This window comes from Emys orbicularis, chromosome 22, assembly GCF_028017835.1.
Source record: "Emys orbicularis isolate rEmyOrb1 chromosome 22, rEmyOrb1.hap1, whole genome shotgun sequence".
NCBI lineage: Eukaryota > Metazoa > Chordata > Testudines > Emydidae > Emys > Emys orbicularis.
Genome location: NC_088704.1, coordinates 22,041,084 through 22,067,887, shown reverse-complemented (window position 1 = coordinate 22,067,887; position 26,804 = coordinate 22,041,084). Strand labels below are relative to the sequence as shown.

The window sequence follows — 26,804 nt, the reverse complement described above, 5'->3', positions numbered from 1 at the left end:
GGAGGGTGCTGGATTGACAGCCCTGACCCCCTTGTCGTTAGCCACATGGGGAGCCGCAGTGCCAGCTTGCCCTGCCCGTTTGCCTCCCCATTGTCCTGGAGGGACCTGCGCTGGGGACGGCAGCGTTCAGCTGCGTGTCCATTGCGCACACAGCAGTAGGAACGACAGGCAAAACGTATGAGAGGGGCTTTTAACCTGCCAGACCCTCTGTATTCCTGCAGGTTCCGGAGTCGTTTGGTGTTGGGTCCTCCCCTGCAGCGAGCGATCCCTCCCTAAGGCGCCCTGGATGGATTGCACTCTGCTGTAGGATGTATTTACTTCCCTCCTTCTTCCTTGTACGTCATCCACAACTTGCCTCATCTGAAGGTGCCTCCACCCTCCACCATGAATGATGATCAGAGACTACACAACAATGCGGTAGCTTGGCTGGTCTGCTCGGGGATCTCCGTTCTAGCCAACACCTGGGGGATTCTGAGTGTAAGTGCCAAGCAGAAGAAATGGAAGCCCCTGGAGTTCCTTATCTGCACACTGGCTGGGACTCACATCCTTAACATAGCCATCCCCATTACTATGTACTCTGTGATCGAGCTCCGGCGGCAGCGCTCAGACTATGAATGGAGCGAAGGCCTCTGCAAGGTCTTTGTCTCCACCTTCTATACCTTAACCTTGGTCACCTGCTTCTCAGTCACCTCCCTGTCCTACCATCGGATGTGGATGGTCCGCTGGCCAGTCAATTACAGGTAAATTTCTCTCTCCCTCCTTTTCTAACTCAATCACATTTTTATTTTTAAAACATGATAAAAATCCATCGAGTGCAATGACATGCATTCCAAGCTGGCATGAAGTAAGTCTAGAGATGGGGAACCCCTTGTATATAGAAATGGACTGACCCTGGCGACCAGCTCTGAGCAGCACAAACAGCATGGTTTCAGTTAAAATCTCGGCTTTTAGAATGAGCTAATCCATTGCCACGTTCTGGGAGCATGATGGATTGGAAAGCTGGCTCCTTTTGCACTTCCCTGCCGAGATGAGAGTCCAGAGTTCTGTATTTCCCTCGCTACAGAACTGGAACTAGGATGATAAAAAAAAGCTTTTCAGTTCCCCCTTCAAACAGCAAACGTCCCATCTGAATTCTGCATACAGAGGCAGAGCAGTGTTAGGCCTGATATTTTGGAGAAAGAATATTAAGGCAGTTGATCAAAGAATTATCCTTAGGAGTTTATGATTTTGCTGCATTTCAGAAGCTGAAAGAATAAACATTCAGTACAAGTTCCTGCTGTCTCTGATATTTTTGGGTCTAATCCTCTTTTATCACTTCCTTTGCAATTTAAATACATTTTCTCTAATATCTCCCGGTACTGTAGAATTGTTTCCTGCTCGGGTGGATTCCAACCACCCCACTGGGAAGCTGGTTGCACTGTGTGTGCTCCCTGGGGCTTTTGGGGAATTGTGAAAACGGCCTGGCCAAGAGGAGCTATGCGACTCCCAGCGTGTGAAAACTGCTGCAGCAGCCCTCCAGAATCCTTTTCTTCTAGCTGGAGAGATGTTTACATAAAAAACAACTTCGTGTCTGTCTCATTCTCATTTCTTGTACATGCCCCTGGAACTGTTCTCTGAATATTTCCTTTTATCTCCCTTTAACCAACTGCTTTCCATTAGCTCTCTCTCCTTAGCCTTTTTTTTTTTATTCAGATGCTGCAGGAGTAGTTACTTATAAATAGACGACACAATATCTGATAGGCGCCTTCAAAAGAGCATAAAGCAAAATGAAAATGACTCTTCTCTTGGGGTTTATTAGCAGAGCTTCAGTCTTGGAGAATCTCTATAGAAACGTTTCTCAATTTGGAGCCTGTCAGTCATGCCAGCCTGAGCCTGACACTGCCACACTTCCCAGCAGCACTCAGCTAGGTGAGACACTGCCTGGAGTTTACCCCTAGTCCTCCAAATTGAATCCGTCCGTCAGGATCAGCAGTCTCTATTGTCTGTTGGCGTTTGGCAGCCTGTATGGAATCGGTCGGTGGCTCTAGTGAGAGCCTGCTGCTGAGACGAATGTAGTTTCTACATGTCATTTGAAGTTCTAAGCAACAATCAAAGAGCTGATCCCATAAGAGTATTTATCTGTTTAAAGTAGGAAAAACGCTGCATTGGGTGTTTTTACGATTGAACAGAATTGCCACAGTATGAAAAGATGAAATATGAATAATGCTGCTCTCCTGGGCTGTCTACACAGCAGCTGGGAGGCCTCGTTCCCCGCTTGGCTGGACATACGTACACCAGTTTGACTCAAGCTAGTGCCTAAAAATAGGAGTATGGCCTCACGGCTAGGGCTGGCTGGCTGAGTACGTACCCAGGGGCCAGGCAGGATCGTACCCGGGCAGCTCGCCCATGCCTCTGCCCAGACCACCGCAGCCGCATGCTGTTTTTAATGCTCTGGTTCAAGCAGAGCTAACGTGTCTGCCTGAGCTCGGCCTCACACCTGCCAGTGCTGTGTAGACAGACCCTTTTCTGTTCAGCAGCCTGGGGGGAGCCAAGCATAGCACCCTGCCCAGTCAGCTCCTCCACTTGCCGAAGGCCGCCGTTCTCTGGCTCTGTGAGCTGCTTTACCGAAAGCAGAAGGCTGGACATGGTGCAGGAGTCGGGCTGGGTGGTGACACCCTCCCTGGAGCAATTGTATTTTTTCCAGTGACCAGAAAGAAGCTTGAATAGCACCATGGAGCTGAACTAGGCTGCCAGAAATCATCCCCTTGCCGCGGCACTCGGGGCGGCAGGACAGGGTGAGGATCCAGCCGCACACAGAGAAACCCCAGTGCAGCTAACGTCCGAACCGCCCCGCCACGCCTGAGAGGTAGCACGGCGCGCTCAGGTCGGGTGGGCACGAGGCAAATGCAGCCTCCCCATCCTGAGCTTGGTGCTGTGGGTCAGGGCAGCAGCGTCTCAGGCTCTTGCAGGCTTGTGTGTCGGTGAAGTCCAGGCCCGGCCCTGTGAGGTGTGCGGAGTTGGTGGGAGTTGAAGTCGCTCAGCACCTTGCAGGGCCGGGCCCTGCGTTTGTAGCCAGCTGCCGCATTCTGCAGGAGCTGAAAGCAGGAGGGTTGCTTGGCTGGCGGCTGGAGAGGGGCAGTTACCACAGGCCCTGGCTGGCAGTGCCGAGGAGGAGGTGAATTCCGCATGGGCGGGCTAGGTACCAGTTAGAAACCTGACAAGCGCTTGTGACGCAAGGTTGGAGATGGATTGGTATCTGCTTGTGTGCCCAGCTCAATTCCTCCTCAGCTCGCTCGGCCAGTTTGACACAAGCACAAATAATTCACGCCCTCTTCCTCCCACATCACCTCATCCTCAGCAGGGGGTCAGGGTCAGCCGCCCACCTGGTCACGGCTCCATTGTGGCTTGCGAGGCTGTTTTCCTTTTTATCTTCGTATCGTGAGCGCCTTTGCCCTGGTGGTGACATGGCATTTGGGGGCAGTTGGTACCTCTGGGTCTTCTCCAGCCAGCACTGCCCTGCGGGTCTCGTCTGTACCCACGGAATACTGTCTTTCTCTCCACAGGTTGAGCAATACCAAGAAACAAGCTGTTCACACTGTGATGGGCATTTGGATGGTGTCCTTCATCCTCTCCACCTTGCCAGCAGTCGGATGGCATGACACCACCGAGCGCTTCTACGCCAGGGACTGTCGCTTCATTGTCACTGAGATCGGCCTGGGCTTCGGCGTCTGCTTCCTGCTCCTCATCAGCGGCAGTGTGGCGATGGGCGTCGTCTGCACCAGCATCGCCCTCTTCCAGACCTTCTCCGTCCAAATGGGGCACAGCGTCGACAGGAACAAGTTCAACGTGCCTGCCATCGTGGTGGAGGACGCGGAGGGCAAACGGCGCTCGTCCATCGACGGCTCCGAGCCCATCAAGACCTCTCTGCAAATCACCTACCTGGTCACCGGGATCGTGTTCATTTATGATTTCCTGATGGGCTTTCCCATCCTGGTGAGTGACCGCTGGGCAGGAGGGGTTGGATTAGTGACTAGTGCACAAAGGGGGAAAGCTGCCCAGGCTGATGCAACCCCGGACCGGAGGTTTCTGGCGCCCAGAGGGGGCATTTCAGGCAACGTTCGCCCAGGGTAAATGCAGCAGCACACGCTCGTTCCTGGGGCACTTGCTGCTGGACTGTGGAAAGTTGCCCTTCCAATCCCACAGGGGACGGGGGCAGTTTGGGTGCTGGTTGCAGGTTTGGTGGTGCCATGGAAATCATGACTTGGCGTTTGTGCTCCCCCGGCGTGGGGCTGGGACAGTGCCGCTGTTGGGGCTCGGTACCCGGGGCTGAAGGATGTTTCGCTAACAAAGAATAATCAGGTGACCTGGGTTTTCTGAATTGGCTGGGTACTGGAGCGAAATTACCGCAGACTCTCCCCTGCCACCCCCTCCTCGGCGTCCTGCAGCTGTTCCCAGAAGCGCCAGGGCCAGAGCGCAAGGCCATGCTCTGAGGACAAGCTGAGGAGGGGTTCTCTCCCTGCCTGTGTGGAAGGGGAGGTCTGTTGCCTCTGGGGGATTGTACCCCTCATCCCTTGGCCTAGAGCTGTAATAGCTCCTGGTCAGAGTCCCTCTGTGCTGTGGAAACCACTGCTCCCACCCGCATGTCTATACGGCCTTTGCCCTGGCCTCTAGCAGATCCCCTGAGAGCTGTGGGTTCTGGGGCAATGGGGCAAACCCCACACCCTCAAGAGAGTGGTCTGGGGAAGTTGCTTGAGAGGAACCTCACTGAATGTCCTGCCTCCTGGGCAGGTTTCTCCACGTGGGGAATTCCATGAGAAGGTCCCCCGTAGTCTACCGGCGGTGTGAGTGCAGACAGCCGGGCTCCCTGGGGAAGCGCTGGGTCCCTGCTCAGTGCCAGCTCCTGCACCATTGCTTGGGAGCCGGGATCCTGCAGCTCTTTCCTGAGCCGGGTTTCACTCCTGCTCTGTGTGAACGCACATTGCTACCATAGCTCTCAGCCTGCTAGGACCCAGACCTGCGAAACTGGCCTCTGACATGCATATGTGAGAGCAGCAAGGAAACAGCCTCACGCAGCAGTGGAGGCAGAGGGGGAGGCTGTGGGATTCGTGCCTTGAACTTTGGCACTTTTCTGGAGTTCTGTGATTCAGAGTTTCCACTGCTAATAAATCACAGGGCGTCTCTGCAGGGCTGTGTGGGACGGAGGGAGCGCCGGGCCTGGAGCGAGTGACGTCCCGCGTTGTCGGGGCAGTTGAACGGGGTTGGTGCAGAGACTGCAGGACCGATGTGCATGCCCGGAACCAAGTGGGCTGGGTGCGCTGTGAGGAGGAATGTAGCCAGAGCCAGAATATGGAATGAATTGAAAGGCTAATAAATGGCAAAGATGGTTTAATGCTGATGAAATGCAGAATAACGATGTCTTTGAAGTGCCGTTCTCATACAAGCCTGCCTGCGCAATAGGAGCGCAGGGATAGGGGGAAGGCAGTGCATGTCGGGAGCTGGGAATTAAAGATCAGCCTTAGTGAAGAGAGGAGCTGGGACGCTGGCAGGTCTGACCCCCCGGCCTGAGCATTGTCAAATCCGCTCAGCACAGAGAGTTACTGAGGCAGGAGCCAAGTGCACGTGTAGCCGTCCCATCTGCCTGTGCGGGGGTCTGGGGAGCCTTGTGGTGGGGCAGCTGGGACGGGCTTGTGGTTAAGACACTGGGCTGGACCCCTGGGGAATGTGGTTCAGTTCCCAACTCTGCCACTGCCTCCCTGAGTGACCTTGGGCAGGTCTCTCTGTGCCTGCATTCCCATCGGCAGCATGGGGCAGTAGCACTGCCCAGCTTTGTGGGGTGGGGGGAGGGATGCCAGTGAGGCACCCAGATACCACAGTGTGGGGGGGGGGCATGTGAGTACATCGATTCATGCAGATGAATTCCAGCAGCTTTAGGGCAAGGAAAGCGAGGCCCCAGAAGGGAGCAGAATCATAGACTATCAGGGTTGGAAGGGACCTCAGGAGGTATCTAGTCCAACCCCCTGCTCAACGCAGGACCAATCCCCAGCTAAATCATCCCAAGCCATGTGACGCCTCTGATTGGTCCTGCCCCAGCACTTCCCATGTTTGGCTTGTGGTGGAGAATGGGGGCGAGTGGCCATGGGGCGTGCCGGCCCCTCCTCTCCATCACGAGAGGGGGCTGTGAGCACAGGACTGGAGACAGGGAGGGCTGTGCACCTGGAGTTAGCCAGAGAAAAAGGCGTGGACCTGAGAACTGCCTGGGCAAGTGCCCGCAATGCTTTATTCGGTGGCTGTCGTGTATGGTGGGGATGGGAATCCTGTGGCTTTTAAGATAATGCTGGACTTGTGGCAGGCCCAGCGTTCACACCAGGCAGCTGGGGGTGGTAAGTGCCTGTAATTACTGCATGGGAAGTAGCTTATGAAATGCCCAGCAGAGGCAAGTGATGCAGATTTCCCTGCTTCGGCTGTAACATTTATTCACTTGGTTCTTTTGGTAGCTGGTGCAGCTCCTCTAAGCAGGACTCTGTGTGTATCTTTGGCTTCTCTGGGGAGAGAAGGGAGAAGCACTGGCAGGACCCTCGTCAGGCGAGAATACGTGTACGTGCATTGCAATGGATGGAGAGCTGGTACAGGCCTTTGGCCCAGCCTGCACAGAGGAAGGCCTGTTGCTAAAGCCGTTCAAAAAAGCCTGTTGTTGTGCAGGCAAAACATGACAGAGACGTGTTGCCTGGCTGAGATTTTGTTCCCTGAGCTGCCAGCTCATCCACACCTTGCCAGCAAATAATATCCACTCTCGGAAGCCATGAGTCAGTAAGCGATAGCCCCTGTGGAGAGTGTGATTGCATTCCACCCTGGAGACATGGCCCCAGATGGGCGATGGGGCGCGGTTCACCCTGGTGGGGCAGAGCTTTGCAGCCTGCTAATAACCCGCCGATGCTCCTGAGAAGTCTGGCGTGCTGGCTTGGAGAGTTATTAATAAATGACTGGCTAAATCTATGGAGGGTGATTTGCCTTTTCAGGCCCATAGCCCCCCCTGCGCTGTAGGAGCCCCTGTGTTTGTGCCTTTGAGAAAGCAGCCAGATGGTAGTGGGCGAGGAGGGGCCTAGGAGCCAGAAACAGCCGAGCTCCATCTCTCCCAACTTCCACGACCCCTGCCACCATAGTACCTGAATCCCTTATCCCGAGTCTGCCACTGACTGAATCTGTGTCCCTAGGCAAGTCCCTTAACCTGCCAGGGACGCCGAGGCTGGCTGCCTGAAGCCGGTGCTGACTGTGGAGCACGTTGGCAGTGCAGCGCCCTCGGGCTGGGGCACTCGCGGAGGAGACGCCTGCTGGCCAACGGGGATTCCTCATTTGCAGACATTCTTCTCGCCTGGCTCAGTGGGCAGGAGGCGGGGGGCAATGCCAGCCCTTCTGAGTGCCCTGGGAACCTCCTGCCCATTTCTCTGGCACTCGCCTTCCCTGCCCGTCCCTACGCTCCCGCTCCCTCTCACCGGGGGGACGAGGAGCCCCGTTGGCTCTCAGTGGCGCTGGTGTGACGCTGGAGCTGCGCTGCTGATGTCCTGTCGCCGTGAGCTATGTACAGTAACGCACAGCCGGGGAGGGGGGCAGTCAGAGGTGGGTGGGAGGTTGGTAGGCCAGGGTAGGTGTCGTTGGTAGGCTGTGTTTACAGACAGCCAGGCCAATCCAGTGCTTTTCTGCACCGCCGGACACTAATTCAGCAGCCTGAAATTATATTTCATGCTTCATTAGATGCCTAATTTGAATGCAGCAAGTGTATTGTTTCCGCTTTAAATCTGACCTGATTCCACTGGGGCTTGGCACCTTTTTATGTTTGGTTTTTCTCTGTTTTTCCACCCGTCACCGGCAGGATCATCCCCCTTTGCTCCCCCATTCATCCTCCCGCTGCTGCTTCTGCCTCTTCAGGAGCATCCGCAGCTTGTACCTCAGGAACTGGCTGGGCCCCATCAGCCCTGTGTGGCTAATGTGGGGATAGCTCTGTAGCCATGACTCCTGTTAGGGCACGGCAGGCTCCTTTTGTGCCCGATGGTCCAGGGCGGGGCCCCACCTGGTCTTCCGAGGCCCTCTGCACCTTGGCGAGAGCAAGACGTGTGCCTCGACAGTTGGTCCTCTCGCTAAGCCACCCACCCCTCCTCAGCGCAACGCCCTCGCGACACGGCGCCCTGTTTGCCGAGCCGACAGACCGGAACATTTCCCAGGACCTCCCTGCGCCAGCCCCTCCTAAATATAGCCTCTCGTGGCTGAGGGGAGCTGGCCTCTGGCCTCCAAAGTCAGTGACTCATTCCTGGGTAGCTGCTGCTTCTCTTTGGACTAAGGATCCCACAGCCTGTCCCTGGCCATTGGTGGATCAGTCCAAAAGACAAGGCAGTAAAGGCCAGCTTGTCCCCCCCCCCGGGGGGAGGGGAGTCTGCTCCCTGGAGAGGCAGGGAACATGGGAAGGGGGACAGAAATCCGGAGCCCGTAAGAGAGGGGCGGGGGAGAGTGTGAGCGAGTGCCGGATGAGCGGATTTTATTTGGAAGGTGCTAAAGATGACCCCGGGCTCTGAGAGCATGTGACTGTTGGAGCTGATGGCTGGGATTTTTAAATAGCTCGGTGCTGACAGGATTCTTACTTAAAATTCTGCTCTTGGAAAAAGCCTCAGCAGAGCAAGAATTTATCTTGGGCTGAAAATCCCCGGAGATGTGCAGGAGGTGAAGCATGGGGAACAGGCAGCGTTGTGTGCCCTGCGCTCTGCTGGAGCGGCTGGGCCAGGCATGGCCCCGGGTGCGCTGGGGAGCATGGCGTGGAGGAGACGTGCCAATGAGACGAGCAGATAAAAAGGACTCCTTGTTCTTTTGAAGTATTCGCTGTCTAAATGTATCAGACCCTAAGGGGGGAACGTTCTCTGCTGGAATTTACATAATAAACACTGAGGACAGGAGGAAAGGGATGCACATTTCCTCTCTCATGTTCCCCTTGGGAGGAGGGGCTGCTCGTGGTGCCTGCAGCGGCATGTTCTGGTCTCCCATGCCGGAGGCCCGGGGCCAGATGCCAACACTGCTGTGGCTGGTTGTGGAGCAGCATCCAGAGGCTTCCCCCAGAGTCCTGGCCAGCCCTGCTAGCTAGTCAGGGCTGGTGCAACCCATTAGGCAACCTAGGCGGTCGCCTAGGGTGCTAGCATTTTGGGGGCGGCATTTCGGGTCCTTCGGCGGCGACCGCGGCAGCCGGATCTTCGGCTGCCCCGGTCGTCATCGGCATTTAGGCGGAGGGAGCTGGGGCAGGGGGGCGCGGAGGGCTGCCTGCAGAAAGTAAGGGTGGGGGGTGGCATGCAGGGGAACTCCCCGCCCCAGCTCACCTCTGCTCCGCCTCTTCCCCTGAGCAGGCCGCCCTGCTCTGCTTCTCTCCCTCCCAGGCTTGCGGCACCAAACAGCTGATTGGCGTCACAAGCCTGGGAGGCGGGAGAAGTGGACCGGCGACGGCATGCTCGGGGAGGAGGCGGAGCAGAGGTGAGCTGGGGTGGGGAGCTGCTGCATGGCTCCCCGGGCCGGGGGAAGCTGCCGCGGGGGGGCGCCTCAGGGCGGAGGGGGGGTGGGGAGCTGCCACAGGGCTCGGGGAGGGGGGGGGCGCAATATAGAAGTTTTGCCTAGGGCGCGGAACATCCTTGCACCCGCCCTGTAGCTAGTGCAGACTCCTGAGGAGGTGGCTTTAGCATGTGGTAAGCGAGGGCCCCACGTGGATGCTGGAGAGCACCTGGTGCAGCGCACTCTTCAGGAGCCCTTGCACTACCATCTAGGCACGAGTTCTAATTCAAGGACAGCACCATGGAGCCTCTGGCAGCGGACGCAGAGTCCGTTCTCCTGTTGTAGGAATGCCATTTCCCCAAACAAGGTTTGCTTCTGTCAACACAGCAACCGTTATGCTGGTTGTTGTCAGCACAGCTCCATCAGTCGGGTGTGGTTTTTCACACCCTGACCAGCATGGCTGTGCTGACATAACTGCTAAGTGCAGCCCAAGCCTTCCGGGGCTTGTCTGCACTGGGAAATGGCCTCAAGAGAGACTCCGTGGTAACGAACACGCTGTTAGCGCCGAGCTCCGTGTCGACACAACTGGTGTGTTTAACACAGTGTCCACTGGCTGTGCTTACCCTAGCTAACAGGATGCCACACTGACATCCTGGTACCAGCTTTTCTCTGGGCCTGCCTGGGTGCAGTGTGGGCACACGTCCTTGGGTGGTGCCTTGTCTCTCTGATGGGGACGTTGCACTAGTGGAAGGTAATGCAATGACAGCTCTGGAAGTGGATGAGCTCAAGCCAAGCTGGGTGTGAGGCTGGGCAGTGCGAGCTCCCCCCATGTGCTTCAGCCCAGCACTAGAGGTGCCACGTGGGCGGGGGAGGAAAGGGAACAGTATTGGGCCTTTCTGCTGAGCCTGCCAGCCAGGGAGCCAGCTGTGCTGTCCCAGGCTGCCAACGAGCTGGGGGTGAACGGTGCTGTCTCGTCCCAGTGCCCTGAGCTCTCTGTCAGCCAGCATTGCTGAGGGCCATGGAGCAGGGAGGGCTGTTTTCCTGCTGCAATAGCCTTTGCTCTCATTAGCTTTTCCTTCGCACACACTCTGCTCGGTCCCCTTGTCTCCTCCAGCTCCCTTGTTATAATGCAGGTTTTCTGCAGCAAGGTGAACTGTTAAATGCAAGGACCGTGCTCTGAAATGCTTCCAGCTGTTCTGTCCTTAGCACACTGTGACAACAAAATGCTTCTAAAACTGCTCCAGGCACTCGGGTGAAGCTTGAGCGAGCGAGCGCCCGGCTCTGTCTCTGCTGCTCCAGTGGGGCGATTCGGGCAGGTTTCTGTTTGCACATTCAAGGGAAGCTGCTCACAGTGCTTCGTCCTGTTGAACTCGGCTGGGTTGTCGTGCCCAGAACGTCTGCGGGGTTTGATTCCACAGGCTTGTGATTACAAAACCCAGACATTCCCATGCCAAGCAGTGCCGAGCACATCTCACGTCTCCCTGGCTGCGCCTCAATGTTCCCTTGCCCTTGGTTTGGAAAGTGACGGGAGTGACTGAAACGCTCGTTCCAAGGCTCCGTTCTGCTTGTCGTTTCAGATCCAAGTGGGGAGGCTTGGCCAGGCACCAGGAGACAGCCCGTGTCCAGACCGTCAGTGGGCGCTGGTCTCTATTGTGCCTCCCCCGCAAAGAATCCTCCTATGGAAAATCTTTGCAGCCCAAAGTCTTTGAGCCTTTTCTAGGCTCTTGTCCCCGCTGCCTCGTTCCCACATGCATCGCCGTCAGCAGCTCTGATTCCAGGCTGGGGCTGGGTCATTGATTCTTTCCTCTGGGCTGGTTGTGCTGGACCCCTGGCCTGGGGTCTCTGAAACCCATTCGGTGTGAATCCTGTTCTGAAACTTCATGTGTCAGGCCTGAGTTACAGCATGAAAGGTGGCAGGCAGCAGCACGGGAGGTCAGGAGAACCCAGGTTACAGAAGGGCATGGAAAAGGGAAAGCGTTGGCATAATGCTGCTCGCTGAGTTGTTGTGGTGGGTTTGTTCTGGCAAGTTAACTCAACCGTACCAGCCAGACAGAGTGACGGGAAGACGATGCGGAATTCAGCAGCTGGGCATGGAGCAGTTCAGATGGCTCTTCATCCTTGGGCTCTTTTGGGGTTTTGTTTTAAGTTTTCATTTCAGCAGTTGATATGTGCCAAAGGCAGGTCTCTGAATGCTTCCTATTACGGAACTTGTATTAAATATTGAGAGCAAAAAATGTAAGATCGGGAGGTTGGTGTGATCAGCTTAAAAAATTAAAATCTTACACAGTCACACAGTGAAATCTGTGGAGGTAATTCACCCGGTGGATCAGCCTGCAATCCGATTTCACCACTCCTAACTTCTCGTATAGTCCTGATTAAAGGAAGAATATTTCTGCAGCATTAAGGATCTCTGGAGATCTGAAAGCTGTAGATATCATCAGCCAATTGTTCCCAGAAAAACCCATCTGTGCATAGGGTGACCAGATGTCCCGATTTTACAGGGACAGTCCTGATATTTGGAGCTTTCTCTTATATAGGGGCCTATTACCCCCCACCCCCGTCCCAATTTTTCACATATGCTGTCTGGTCGCCCTACCTGTGCAGGGGACTGTTCTGTTGATCTCTGCTGGACAACAGCAGCTAAGTCAATGCCAACCATAGGAGTAAGTGCGCAAAACCTGTCCCTCTTTTAATGAACATTGGCAGGGTCGGTTATGCGTGTTTGTCTTTGGAAAGTATCCCGCGTGCTGGGCAGGCTGTTTTCAAGGGGACGTTGTTGTATCAGATATCCTGGGGTAATGTAAAGGTTTTGAAGGGAACAACTAGCTGTTCTTTAACTTAATACCAAAGCCCTGCAAATAATTCCCAGTGTTACTAACTCATGAGGCTTTCTTAGGGCTCTCAAACATTTGTACTGCCGCTGACCCATTATAAACAGCACGGAAGGGTTAGCTTGCTGAAATAATCAGATCAGGGAGAAACACCCCAATATTTCAACCTCCTAGAATGACGCTCCCTGTTTATCAGGAAATGTTGAGTCAGTCGGCATTCAGTGGGCATGCTCATTAATTAGCATATCTACTCAAGCATATGATTTAACTGCCCTAATTCTTGCAGTTCTGCTTCACTTTCTTAAGCATAGTCGTGTCTGCACTCATTAACTGAAGGGCATAGAAATGCTTCTTACATTTAATATGTAGATGCCTGACTTAGAGCTATTGTTTTGTTTAGTTCAGTTGATGTGTCCAGTTAAATAAAAACCAGAATGCCTTGAGGTGGGGACTGGATGGCTTAGGGCAATAGTGCCAATCCCAAGTGCTCAAAAAACACAAGTCAGGCCCCCCAAAATCCTGAGGGTGGCTTAAAGATCATGAGACCTTTAAAAAATAACTTTGCGGTTTGGCACCTTTGGGGTTCATGTTTTCAAGCTTTTCTCTGCAACCAGGAGACCTAGAGACTCCCTTGTTAACAACCGGAGCAAAGATCCTCTTGTAATCACAGGAGTCCTGGAGCTGCAGCTTTCAGAAAAACACACAGGATCGTGGGACTCATGATAAAATGCTGCTTAGGGCCATGCTGCTGAATCTGGTCTGTAACTCGCAGAATTCCCAAGAAATTCTCCAGCAGCTCACCATAGCCTCGCACGGGACTGTGGGACTTGGCTCGTGGGATGAGTTTCTGGCCATTTTTGGGGGGCGGGGGTGAGGATGAAGCAGGTGCTGCTAGTACAGAGGTTTCCCCCTCCTCACATGGCACTTGGCCTGGGTTCCCCAGCCCCTTGAGGCACTGCTTCCCCTACCCCAGAGCGGCATGGATGGGGAGGAGCTGACCTTGGCTAGAGCAGGGGAAAGCTGCAGCAGGGAGAGGGGGAAGGAGTGAGCCTTTTGCCCTCAGGCCAGTGGCTCAGATTTGGCTGGGGTCGGTCATGGCTGAAAGTCGTTACCTTGTGGTCAGTGGCTGGAGGGGGACCAGCTGGTGGCGTCTTTCTTTCCTAGTGCACAGGTGCCACATCACCCTCCTAACTGGGCCCCCTCATCATCAGCCTCTTCAGAGAGGCCAAGGACTGACTGAGCTGCAGGCAGCAAATACCCTCTTACCGATATTGTTCATGAACGTTTATATTGTGGTAGTACCTAGAGTGGGTGAGCACCATTTGTCATGCAGAGGGCACAGTGCTGGTGGCTCCTTCAAAAGAAGGTTCCTTGGAGGTTTTTAAGGTCAGGCTTGGCAAAGCCCTGGCTGGGATGATTTAGTTGGGAATTGGTCCTGCTTTGAGCAGGGGGTTGGACTAGATGACCTCCTGAGGTCCCTTCCAACCCTGATATTCTATGATTCTATGATTCTAAGGTTGGATGAAGTTAGTGGAGATTATACATGAATGTGGCGAAGAATCGGGTCTAGACTTGAATACGAACAAGACAAAAACTAGCATTGTGCACAAAGAACCTGGGGAAACGTGCAAGGTTCCAGCGAATGAAGCAGCCAAACAGCAAGTGAGACATTATTGCTGTTTAGGAAGCATCGTTACAGAAGATGGACAATCAGATACTGAAGTCAGCACCAGAATAGCAAAACCAGAAGAGATTCTGGAAGAATAACTGTCTGATGAGACGGGATATCCATCTGAAGACTTAGTCTCTTAAAACATACAGTTGGTCTGCGTTAAACTATGGCTGTGAAACTTGGGACATTCAAATAATCAATAATAAAAAACAACCCCCAATCCTTTGAATTATGGTGTATAGAATAATTCTGAAGATCTCCTGGCTAGACTGTAACAGTGAAGAAGTATTAGAGATGGTGGGTGTCACCATTCAGGGCAACTGCGCCTGGATTTCCCCTTAGCAATCCGACATGGGCACCCACTCTCTGGCTTCCGCCTCCCCAGCTGTTGCCCTTCTGGGCAGAGACCTAAAGCCCCTCTCCCTCCTGGCTGGGGTGTTTCCATGATGCGCCGTTCCCTGCCTACTCTGTGTAATTCTCAGCACAGACCAGGTGGCCCGAGGACACCTACTCCCAGTGAACAGGTGTAACTGCAATAGTTATATGGCAGCACACAGCACTCCCCGTGCAGGCCTGCTTTATTCTTAAGGTAAAAAGCATTACAGAGAAAGCATATTAAAGGCAATAAAAGAACCTGCATGCATGCAAATAATCTTACCAGGGTTCATCCCAACCCTAACCTGGATTCTGGCAGGAGCTGTCTGTCAGCACCCCGCCCCTGGGTTTCCTTGTGGCCACAAGGTCAACACAGCCTCAGCTCAGAACTAGCCCCCAGTCCTTCCACCCCTACCCTAAGGATTGGGGCCTTGTCCATTGGCTGGATCCGGGAGAAGGTTCTGCACCAGTTTTAAACCAGGCTATTTATCCAAGAACCCTTTCTTCCCTGGCGAATACAGTTTGAACTAGTACATACATCTCTCTGGGAGGGGGGCTTCCAGGGGTTGATAATGGAGGAAATACATTAGCATCTCCCTCCCTGCTAGAGAAGGTACATTCAATGCCACAATAACACATACACAACTGCATTTTTAATACAATATACACAAAGATATTAACCCTGGTTCAATAAGATTTAACTTAATTCAATAAAGTTCATCTTAATTCCATAAGGTTCGTCCAGGATACTGCAGGGTATTGTCAGCACCACTGGAACGCAGCAAATGCTAGTAAGCGATCTTATGAAAACAAAGATTTGATTTGCAGGGCGCATTGCAAGAGGTTCAGCGGATGCCGCATGTTTACGGGCACTGAAAAGGAAAGCTAATGGCAGAAGAACAGGAGGCAGAAAAGAAGATCTTGGATGGATGATGTGGTATCCTGGGTGGACCAAATGGACTATTCATCCACAGATATTAGCAGAGGATTTGCATTGCTGTGGTTGCAAACCTCCAGGAATGGAGATGCCACCTAGGAAGACGCAGTACCTGGAGGTCATGGTCGGGGCCCATAGTGCTGGGTACCGTCCAGACGTGCGGTGAGTGACAGACCCTAACCCAGATCACTCCCGGTCTGCAGGGCATGATCCTCCATATCCCCGCTGAGGCATGTTGGGGTGTGAGTGTGGAATTTACACAGCTGTGGCCTGTGCTGTTTCTGCACTGGGGATAAATACACCTGGTGCAAATAAACGGCAGTGTCCAAAACTGCCGATCGGGTGCCTCTGACAAGCACTAAACTGATTTTTATGATAGCAAAGTTAAAAATGCGAATGCTGCCCTGGCGAGTGAGCCAGCCTCCCCTCCTCCAGCAGGAATTTGCTCCTGGCCTTGCAGCCCATTCATGATGTTACTTGAAGCAGGATTTAACAAACAGCGATGATGCTGATACTCCATGCCAGGCGATGTTAAGCAGTCAATTTATAAAGCTCAAATTAAGTTCATTTGAATTTGACTTACACCATTATGTTAATGAACCATTAATTAACAGGGGGAAGCACTATAGTTAGTCTTGATTAATATGAATCAGTTTGCATATTCTGGCTGTATTTTTCTTTTCCAAATTCTGAAACATTAATAATTGGGTGGTTTGTGCTACAGGGCTGGCCGTCCGTGATTGCGTGCAGCTCCTTGGCTCTGGAACTGGCATTAGATGCGCCAGCCCACTGGGGAAATGGCCTCTATCCTACCACGCTGCAGAGAGGTTGTTTTAATTTAATAGACCAGGCCTCTTCCTTTTGTTTCAACAGCAACATGTTAATTCCTAACCCCAGCAGTCCAGACTTGCTGTCTGCCATCTGGAACCCAGCGTGGAGAAAGCTCAGAGGAGTGGACGGGAGACAGGCAGCACTTTTGACATGCAAAAAGTCATTCCAGCCTTGCAGGGTGGGTGTAGATAAGTGGCTCTTTCATGCCCCGATTCAGGAAAGCGCTTAAGCGCGTGCTTCACTTGACCATGCGCGTAGGATAGACAAGTGAGGGCTTGTGGGATTCACACCAAATCGCTGTGTATCCAGCCTAGCAACGGTGCCATAGACAGGAGGCTCCAAGTGCATTGAGCAAGTTCACGTAGAGAGGAGACAGCCGAACGCTTGCACTCACTTGCAGCCTGGTGTTAGCTGCCGTCGTCAAGATGCTACAAAGTGCTCTGGAGCAGCTAATGAGTGGGAGGGGCAGTCCCCCAAAGAGAGACCTTGGCAGAATAATCGTGATTTCCTGTGTAAGATTTTGGACCGTTGATGAGAATGACACCGGCTGGGGCACTGTCGGCACCAGTGACCCACAGGGCCCATGTCCTTTCCAGCAGATGGGCGGAGAGCATGGAGCCATTTGCCAGAGTAGGAAACCTAGAGAAGCTTTCAGTTTGCATTGCTTGTATGGACTTGGAGATGGGGGGGGAGATTGGCACTGTTATCGGGCAATCAGCACCTCTGCCCTCCTCCGCTCGTGGAGTGCCCCTGCCCCCAGCCTTGAGCCATCACCTGGCTTGGGCAGAATCACGCACGTTTCCCCTTCACAGACTGGGCCCTGCCTGGCATTCCCCTGGTACTCGCCTCCGCAGATCTGACTTGGGTCGTACCCTGCAGTCTGTTCCCTCCAGTGGTAATTAGTGAACTGACCCCCTCCTTAAAGCAAAGTATAATTTACTGGAACAAAAGCATGTCAGAGAAAACAGGTCTTAAAAGCAATAAACCAACCTCTACGCATACCTGCCTCTCCATGAGGCTTACCCTTCCCTGGGTCTGGAAAGGCCAATCTCCCAGGGAGGGCTGACAGCTTGTCCTCCTGTTAGAACTCCCTGACCCATCTTCTCCAGGGACGTGCTTTTTAACTCCTTACTGTCCTTTGCTCTCTAGCTCCCAGCATGCCAAGCCAGCTGTGCCCTTCGGCCTGGAAGTAGGCCATTGCCTTGGAACTGCCACCCACAGTGTTTGGTGGGAGGTTGCTTATCCAGGGAGAATGTGTGCCTGCATTTCTGTTTGTTCTTCTTATTAAGCTAGAGCAACACATTCAGACAGGAAAGTCTTATAATCCAGTACAGAAGAACTTCCCTTGGCTGACTTGGTCACACACACTGTTCCTAAAGCTGTTACATCTCAGGGTCCTCATTGTTACCTAGCAGCTCCTTCAGCATTCATCATTTTATTGCATCTTCGCTCCACTTGCATCACTGGGGCGAAGTCTCATGAGACCTGCATGAAGTGCGCTTAGCAGGGTCCGTGTATTTAACCCCTAGCATGTGCTTGCTCTGAACATCAAGCTTGTAATCAGCTTCTAAAAGCGACTGAAATGCCCTGCCCTTGGGAGTGAGGGGGAAAGATGGAATAATTGCTACGTTTGGGCATTAAATCAGGAAAAATACTCTCTGCGGGAGGGTGTTTGCTGGGCAGGGCTTGGGTTGCAGGCTGCGAACCAGCACTTGCATCTTTTAGGCTCGCCATCGCCAGGGCCCTGACAACGTGCCCTCTTTGAATCTAATTTTTACCATCCCAAGAAGCCGACAGAATGTTGGAAGTTCTATCCAGAGTCCGCAGTCTCCTCTCCAAATTCTGCAGGAGCAGGGAGGTGCCTAATAGCCAGCATGTGTGTCAAGCTGGATTAGCAGTGCTTGGCTGACACTGGGCAAGAGTTGTCAGTTCTGCTCGTGCTCTGCTGGAGGGAGGAGGGTGTCGCCGCAGCCCCGCTGTCAGGACAGGTGATCCCACTGGAGCTGGCACGTGTCATTTTCTTGTCAAAATTGGGTCTGGGAAAGCGCAGCCAAGTGCTTTATATTTTGCAGACCGAGCTCCCAAACACTGAGAAAAACGGCTGCACCTGAGCCCGGAGCGTGTTGTCTGAGTCCGTCCTTACAGCTCTGGTCTCGACTTTGTCTGCAAATCACTGAAGGAGGGGCCCTGCCCTGCCGCCCGCAGAGTGGCTGCGTGGGCCGCCTGCTTTCTGGCGTGTGGTGCAGTTGTCAAGGTCGGGGTGGCTGCTGTTAATTCTGGCTGGAGGAGGCAGGTGTGTTAAGAGGGGACGCGGTTTTGCGGCCAGCCTCCCTATGGCAGTGTGAGTGGTTGGGGGCGCTGTGCCTGCAAAAGGCTGTTTTCACTTGTGACTTTTGTGTAATCATTATTTGATACCAGGAGCCCCAGAGAGACCAGCATGGCATTTCATCTGATCAGCAGCGGCTTGATTGGCTGATGAACGTGGGAGCTAAGTGTGGGGGCGGGGTGGGGTTGCTACCAGGAGACTGATGCTGCAAAGATTGCACAGGAGTTTCTCCGTGTAAAGACAAAACCACCCCAGTGAGTATCACGGAGCTTAGTACAATGCAAAGCCACCTCGGTCTCGCCTGTCTGCCTTTTGTCCGGAATCTAGGGCCTGATCCTCCGCGAGGCTGCATGCGCTCAGCTCCATTGCCTTCAGCTGGAGTTAGGGGGCTCTCAGAGGAGGAGAACGCTGCCTTTCTCCGCACTTTCTCCACTCAAGGGACTTTGCACCTGGACACACACACTGCTTCCCTCTGACCAGGCAGGGATGGTGAAATCCCACATTGAAGGGATGGAGCAGTGGCTGTCAGTGAATCTGTGTGTGGGAGCCTGAGAATGACAGAGGGAGCTCTGGTGCATGGGAAGCAGGGGAGAGGGAAACTCCTGCAGGAGTGACTCAAACTGAACTGAACTTTAAAGATCCTGGAACCGAATGTAGGAGAAAGCGCAGATGCTTGTTTGCCTGCGTTGTGGCTGATGGCAGCAGGATTGTGGCCCTCTAACCTCTGCCAGCTGCAGCCCTGGTCAGTGCTGCTCTCGGTGAGATTGTTTTGCTGGTGGTAACTGGGGTGGGTTGTGTCATTGTCCTGCGTGAATTACGCTGAGGACTTTGCACTAGGAGCTCAAGGGGTGAAGGACTCTCCTGCTCCGTTTGCATGCAAGCCGCTATCTCATACCTGCTGCGCTGGTGGGGGAACTGGGAATCTCTCCTTGGGCACATCTGCTACTGCCCCTGTTCTTCCTATTCTTGTTCCTTCTGGGTTCTCTGGACCCTGCTGCTTGTTCCCGTCATCCTCTTGATGACCTCATAAGCCTCACTCTGAGACTAGCTCTGATGTCACAAGTGGGATGTTGACATCAGGGCAGTGCCCCTGCATCAAGCAATGTGTGTGCCAAGCGGGTCTGGAAACCGGGCCCAAGTGGAGGCAGCCGCAGAAGAAGGCTTTGTTCTCTGCAGGGCACTGCAGGCTTGGAACTGAGTGGGCTTCCCTTGGTGAGGCTGCTCTGGGCTTTTGGCTCTCGTATGGATTGGAGAGGAGCAGGTTGCCAGGTGCCTGGAGGCTTTCACAGGTTGCTGAGAAGGCCGGTTAGCAGGGCCCCTCTTCCAGACTCGCCCTGCCCCACGCAGTTGTTACCCAGTTGGTTCAGGTGCATGAAGGCCTGTTTCGGTGTTAACAGAGATGTTGAGCGCTCAGGAGTGTCCTGGCACCAGACAGTGGCTGATGCAGAGAGTGACGGAGAATGCCTGCTGGACGTGACGCTGCTCTTGCCTTGGACTTGTGTTCATTACGCTCGGCTGCTTGGCCACGGCTGTGACGCTCCCGGGAGCTCCGTGCAGCACTTTGGAGAGCAGAGCTCAGTGCGTCTCTGAGCCTGCTCACTCCTGGGGAGGGAGGGACCGTGCCAAGAATAACAGCGGCGTAGCAGTGACTGTATCCCTTCCTGGGCAGGGGAGGCAGGGCAGGGAGGCCACGGCGTAGAGGGTGTGGAAGGCCGTGATGCCAGCTCTGCCTGTCAGCCGGGCTGGGCCCCTTTGCACCAGGTGCTGTTCACACGCAGCGTGTGGGAGTCTGTAATCACTGCCTCCTCCCGATGCTCCAGCGCTGACACATGACGCGTGAGGCCAGCAAGGTACCCGCCCCCTCCACCCCGAAGTATGGGGCGAGCATGTGGTGCTGGAGCCACCCTTGGGGGTACAATCTGACACCTGGGTCGTCATCTCCCCCAGACACAGTCTGTGGCTCTCACTCCCTGAGCAAGGCCCTGAGGTGGCAGCTGTAAGTGCTGCCCTCCAAACGCAACACCCAGCAGTGCAGGCAGGGCCTTCAGAGCAGCTGTGTGCTGGGTACCGGCGCCTCCCAGGCGTCCCTGCCCTCCGCTCCCTGGAGAAGGGAAGACAGGGCTGGGATGCTCGGCTTGAAAGCTAAGGACTCGCCCACCCCCATGGAGGCTTCTGGGTTGCGGGGCTGTGTAGGGCTCCATTCGGAGCCTGCCCAGAGCAGTTACTCTGCCAGCCCAGGGACCAGGAGCTGGGTCTGCTGGAAAGCAGTGCACATGGCTAGCCCCGGGCCAGGTCTCCACAGCATTTTGCCAGCCAGCCGGCCTGGGGATCCAGCCTGGGCCTCCGTTTGTGCAGGGCGCAGCACTAACCTCTGGGGCACACGCAGGCCCTGAGTCGATGGGCCAGGCCAGTTTGGGGGCCGTGCCCCCAGCATCTGAGCACCGATGGTTCCATTCTGAGTAACTAACACATTGGGGTTTTGATGTCCCAGGTGGTGAGCTTTGCCAGCCTGAAGTCTGACATGTCCTACAGCTGGATGGTGTTGTGTGTTCTCTGGTGCTCGGTCATCCAGTCCCTGCTCCTCCCCCTCTTCCTCTGGGCCTGCGATCGCTACCGAGCAGACATAAGGTCCATCTGGGAGAAGTGCGTGGCCATCATGTCCAACGACGACGCAGATGAAGGTGAGAGCGAGCGACGCCCTGTGCTGACACCTGATGGATGCCCTGGGCAGCTGCCTGAGGCAGCCTGCGCCCGCCACGGCAGTACCCCTTCCCGGGGTGCTTGTCCTGTGTCCGCTGAGCGGCGGGCTGCGCCACTGACAATGCACCCTCTGCATTTTAACATGGGGGTGCAGAGGGCTGGGTGATGGGCAATGAAGTGGCTGCAAATGCGTTTCTATGGTTGGTCAGCCAAAGCCAGGCCTAGCCAAGACGATTCCAAGCCTGGTGGTGGGCAAACGGGTCACTTGCCGGGAGTCTTCTCCTGTCTGGAGTTACCAGGCACCCACATGCCCTTAACTGTTACTGTGCCACATTCTTCCACCCTCCCGCGGGTGGGGTTGGAGCACCAGTGTGGGTGCAGCCTGGGTGGGCATGGCAGCCCTCCATGATGCCAGTGGTGGTTCGAGTGGGGCACGGTCCCCATCCCTGAATGGGCGCTCCTTAGTGATGCCCGTTCTGAACCACCCCATCCTTCGCCGCTCTGCAGTCGAGTGTCCTCTAAAGCCCCCCCATCTGCAGCCCTGGGACGTGAATCCCATCTCCCGGCCTCGTCTCTGAGGAGGTGGAATCGCTGTGTTCTCATCAGCCCCCCCAGGAGCGGCGCGTGGAATTGGGCTGGAGATTCATTTTAATTTAGTCCTGAGCGACCCAGCGACCCTGGCTCCTCGGGCTAAGAACAGTCGATGACGTAGCGCTCTTGGTACCGCTGGACAGGGCCGGTGCAACCATTTGGGCGACCTAGGCGGTTGCCTAGGGCGCTAGGATTTGGGGGGCATCATTTTCTTCGGTAGCGACCATGGCGGCCGGATCTTCGGCCGCCCCGGTCGCCGCTGGCATTTAGGCGGAGGGAGCTGGGGCAGTGGAGCGCGGGGAGGGCCGCCTGCAGCAAGGGGGGTGGGCGGCACGCAGGGGAACTCCCCACCCCAGCTCACCCCTGCCCCGCCTCCTCCCCGAGCACGCTGTGGCTGCTTCACTTCTCCCACCTCCCAGGCTTGCGGCGCCGGTGAGCTGGGGCAGGGGGCGTGCCTCAGGGTGGAGGGGGGGAGCCGCCGCGGGGGGGGGGGCACCTCAGCGTGGGGGCTCGGGGACGGGGTGGGCGCAAGGTGGAAGTTTCGCCTAGGGCGCGAAACATCCTTCCACCGGCCCTGCCGCTGGAGAATCTCCTGCCTAGACTCCGCTAGCAGAGCTCTGCCCACCAGAGCACCACGTCTCCCTCCTGGGTCTAAATTGCACGTGCTTATTTCCCTTCCAAACTAATTGTGAAACCAACCCCTTGCAGAGACCAGCCTGGATGGTGCGATTCACACCGACCTGATGTACGAGAGGCCTTACGACTATAACTACGGAGGGGATATCTTAGCACTGGAGCACATTGCCAAGTACGACTTCTCGGCCCTGGAGAGAGGAATCCCTCAGGTGTATCCTGTGCGATCGGTGCAGGAGAACAAAATGCAGTATCTGCAGGTAATGGGCTCCGGGATGGGCAGTGGCTGAACAGCAGCCTTCCCCTCTGAGCAGCCTTGGAACATGCTCTTGGAAAGAGAAAGTGCCTACAAAGTATGAAAAAATGTGTGAATTGCTTGGCTGTGGCTCAGCATTCCAGGTGCAACAGGCGCCCGCGGCGCCGCCAGGTGTGTCCCCGCGCGACGCCCCCGCGGCGCCGCCAGGTGTGTCCCCGCGGCGCTGCCAGGTGTGTCCCCGCGCGACGCCCCTGCGGCGCCGGCAGGTGTATCTGGGCACATTCAGCTCACTCCTGTTGGACAGTCCATGTCTGTCCAGTTTGGGAATGTACCTTGCCTGCTGTCGAGTGTCCAGACGGCGAGCACTGGCTTGCCTGCCCTGCGTCCCAGGCACAGCCAGGAAGAGCCCAGTTGGTGCTGTGTGGATGAGCATGTCTTACCATTCCATGGAGTTCAGTGGAAAGTTAGTGGGTGACGGCAGCGCAGCAGAGGATGAGCAGGAGACGGGTGAATGGGAGCAAAGTAACTTTATATAAGATGGACTGGCCATTACTGGAGCCATTTAAAGTCCCTGGGCAAAGTAACTGTCCCTTGGCTCGCTGACCCCTAGGTGAGACCTTGCTTGACCTTTGCTTATTCTGCTTTGCTGTTGTATGCTCTCTCATTGATCAGTGACCTTGTAAGATGCAAACCTCCCCTCCCCCACTTTATTCTGTTTGTATTTTTTTTTTAGTATACTTGATTATAGTGCTGACCACACCGAAGGAGGGCAGCCCTGAGGAATTAAACAATTGACAAGTAATAATTCATTTATTGGAAGTTTTTATAAACATTAATTACAAACCTACCAGAATGTGCCACGTTATGATTGGCGGAAAATCAGTCAGGATTTGCTAGGGCATGGCCGATTTTCACAGCTGCCCCATTGCACTCCACACAATCACTTGTAAGAAAAGGTTTAATATTGGCCGGCAGTTCAGCCTGGAGTACGTCAATTCACTCTGCTCGTCCAGTTTTGAGGGATCCGTGGAGTTTCCTTGTAAATGTCAAATTAACTTTTGGCAGTTGCTTGCACCCATCAGGGGTCTCGGCCCAAGAACAGCTGACTGCAGCGCCCCTTGTGGCGGGCTCCTGACTGTTCCAAAATGGAGCTCACACCCCAGGGTACAGCACCCTCTGAATTTGCTGTGATTCCAGACTAGGCCTTTAAAACAGCAAAGTACATTGTGCAAGATGAGGCCTTGTCCAAATGACACACCTCTGGACTGTCTCTTATTGCATGCGAAACACCTTGAGAGATGGCCGTAAGAAAGGCTGTGTGTAATCGACTTGCTCTGTATTTTACTGCCTGCTTCTGAGACCCAGTGGAACCGACAGATGTCAGCATTATTCCCTCAGAATCGCTTTGCGGTAGCATTGACCCCACCGAACCCATGTTGTGTCCTAAAACTTTACAGGCTTACTTAAAATTGGAGCAGCTGCGAGTACCAGAAGTTGGGCAGCCAGGTTCATTGCTCTTGTGTGCGCCTATTCCATTTCCATTTTCTCTATTTCCCAGCAATCAGTTGTTGTTAATTTGCACTGTGGTAGTGCCACTGAGGCCAGTACCCGTTGTGCCAGGCACAGCCCCAAAGAACGTGTCATCCCAATGGACCCAGGGCGGGAGGGGAACACGGACCCAGAGAGGAGAAGCAATTTGCCCAAGGTCACACAGAGAGTTAGCGTTGGAGCCGGGTTTCTTGAGTCCCTGTTCAGTGTCCTGTCCGTCACACCATCCTGCCTCTGCACAGTGCGGGAGATCGTTCCATAGCAGCGACTCAGCAGGAGTCAGTGAAAACACGTGGCTTTGGAAAGGGATGTTCTTCTCGGCCTTAGCTCCAGTCATGGTGCCACCCGCACAGCACTGGCAGCAGCTCTGGGGACCCTGTGGAACCTCTCCCCGGGGGTTAGACCCTCCCTGTGCCACCCGCATGGAAAATTCTTGAGGAAGCGCCATAAATGCCTAATGTGTGTCTGCACTGAGCTGCGTCCAGCTTGCCCTGGCCAACGGCAGGAGCACCAGGCAGTCAGGACTTTCTCTGATCTGTTTGTATCCAGCACCAAGTCATTGACGTGCCATAAATGTTTTGTTTGACATGACTCCATAGCTCTGACGACGAAGCTCCCAGGCCAGGCGGGGAAGGCTGACCTGTGTTGTATTTTCTCTCCTCTTCTCCAGGTCCCGCCTCTGAGGCGTTATTCTCACGATGAAACGGACATTTGGACTACGGGCCAGATTTCAGCCTACCTCCAGCGCTGGGGGGCGGGTGAGGACGCGGCCAGGCTGGCCCACCTCCTCATCCCGCGGCATGCACAGAAGAGGAGCAGCCTGACCTCCTACCACGAGGAGCGGCTCCCCTACCGCAAGCGCCGGAAGTCTGCGGAGAGCGTCATCTCACTCCAGCCGCTCTCCCGCAAGGACCTGTACAAGTGCTTCAGCAAGGAGGAAGTGGTGAACTTCATTGACGAGAGCCCCCTGCCCAGCCCCAGGAAAAGCCCCATGCACTCGTCTTCCGTCTCCCTCCTGCCTGAGTCTTTTCTGCCCCAGGCCAGCGTGCGCTCCAACTTCCCTCTGACCGACTTTGAGCGGGAGCCTCAGGTGCTGCGCAGGTTCTCGGCGCAGGGGAAGGGCTGCACCCTCGCTGTGCCCAGGCCTCTCCGCGCCCAGGAGGACCCCAGATGCCTCTTTCCCGAGGGAAACAGAGCCCCCTGCAGGAGCCAAACTCCCTTCGAACTCGGGGAGGCCCAGGCACTAGACAGCCGCCCAGCAAGCAGCAGCTGCTCCGAGTCAGGGGGATTTCGGACGAGTTTGAGCATCTCCTGGGGGGAGCAGGACAATCTACAGAAAGGTGGGAGCAAAGGAAGCAGCACTAGCTTTTTAAGCTCCCCTTCTGCATCCTCTGGGTATATAACATTTCATTCCGACTCCATCGGCTCGGCCTCCTAGGAGCAGGTGTGCTGGACCCCAATGCCACCTCTGCCGTGTGTGTTGGGTTCCTATGGCTTTCCTTATGTCCTTCAAAGAGGTGGTCTTGGTTTAGTAGCGGGAGCTGAGCAAAGCACCAAAGAAATCTGACGTTTTCTCATGCATAAAGAAAGGGAGGCTGAGAGACTGACGTGGAATGTCACAGAAAGGAATGTCTGATCTGAGGATGGTGTCAAAATGTTTGAAATTCCTACTCAGGTGGACAAAACCACAGCACCATCCTTCCAGACCCTTTCTGTGTGTGGATGGCAGGGGAGCCTGGGATGGGGGGATCGGAGCAGGTGCTGCAGCACAGAGTGAATACTCTGCTTTATTCTGGGCAGCAGGATTGTGCCGTCTGTAAAAGGCTGGTGGGGGTTTAGCTGAACCCCATGTTCTCTCCTGGTATTTATTAGTAGCTGTTACACGTGCATCATTTATCTCTGTAGTGATCGCTAACACGCTGCATCCTCCTGTTCAGGCTGGGGTTGAAAGTTGAGCTTGCGTTTCCTTTAGAGAAGAATAAAGATATTTCTCATTTTAGTCAGAGCGGTTGGCTCACCAAGGGAAGCAGCCTTATTTCCAAGGTACGGTAGCCTGACACTACAGTGCCTAATAGTGCAGGGCTGGTGTGTGTGTGTGTGTGTGTGTGACTTATTCAAGACCTGGCTCCCTCTCTGTCTGGGGAAAGGGGGATTGAACAGTACGAACTGGCCCGTGTTCGTGCTCTGGAAACAGACTGAGCGCTGTTACGGAGTTGGGTTAGTCACAGTCAGATGGAAACATGGGGCTCAGCATATGGCAGGTAAGAAAACATTATGGCAACACTCGGCTGATGTTGTTGCTAGAGCGTGCTGTGCGTCTGGGCCATTGCAATGCATCCAGGCTGCTCCAGACAGAAACAGCTGCTTCCTGAGCAGAGCGAATAGATTCAGTTTTGACATTTAGAAAAAATTAGGGTGTTTTTTTCTTCCCCTATTGATGTGATTAAAAACAAGACCCAGCCAGAGATTGCTCTGGGCTGACAAACTCAGCCTCTCCCCCCCTCTCTCCCCCACCGCATTTGAGGGCAAGGCCTTTCTGAGGGCAGAAGAATGGGGTGTGTTTTGCAGGGAACATTGATACACTGGGCAGAATTCAGGCACTGAAA

General features: G+C 54.6%; 1 protein-coding gene across 1 annotated transcript; it reads left to right on the top strand.

The window, feature by feature from the left end:
* Positions 1-384: 384 nt before the first annotated feature.
* On the top strand, positions 385-25,636 carry GPR153 (G protein-coupled receptor 153). The gene is made up of 5 exons (XM_065421453.1): positions 385-740; positions 3,543-3,972; positions 20,962-21,151; positions 22,470-22,654; positions 24,869-25,636. The coding sequence occupies exons 1-5, from the start codon at positions 385-387 to the stop codon at positions 25,634-25,636; spliced, it is 1,929 nt and encodes a 642-aa protein (XP_065277525.1).
* The last annotated feature ends 1,168 nt before the right edge of the window (positions 25,637-26,804 follow it).

Excerpts from the sequence above, each read along its gene's own strand:
- GPR153 (XM_065421453.1), top strand. The coding sequence starts at position 385 with ATGAATGATGATCAGAGACTACACAACAATGCGGTAGCTTGGCTGGTC. Across the intron at positions 3,973-20,961 it reads TGATGGGCTTTCCCATCCTG|GTGGTGAGCTTTGCCAGCCT; the intron begins GTGAGTGACCGC and ends TTGATGTCCCAG. Across the intron at positions 21,152-22,469 it reads CAACGACGACGCAGATGAAG|AGACCAGCCTGGATGGTGCG; the intron begins GTGAGAGCGAGC and ends AACCCCTTGCAG.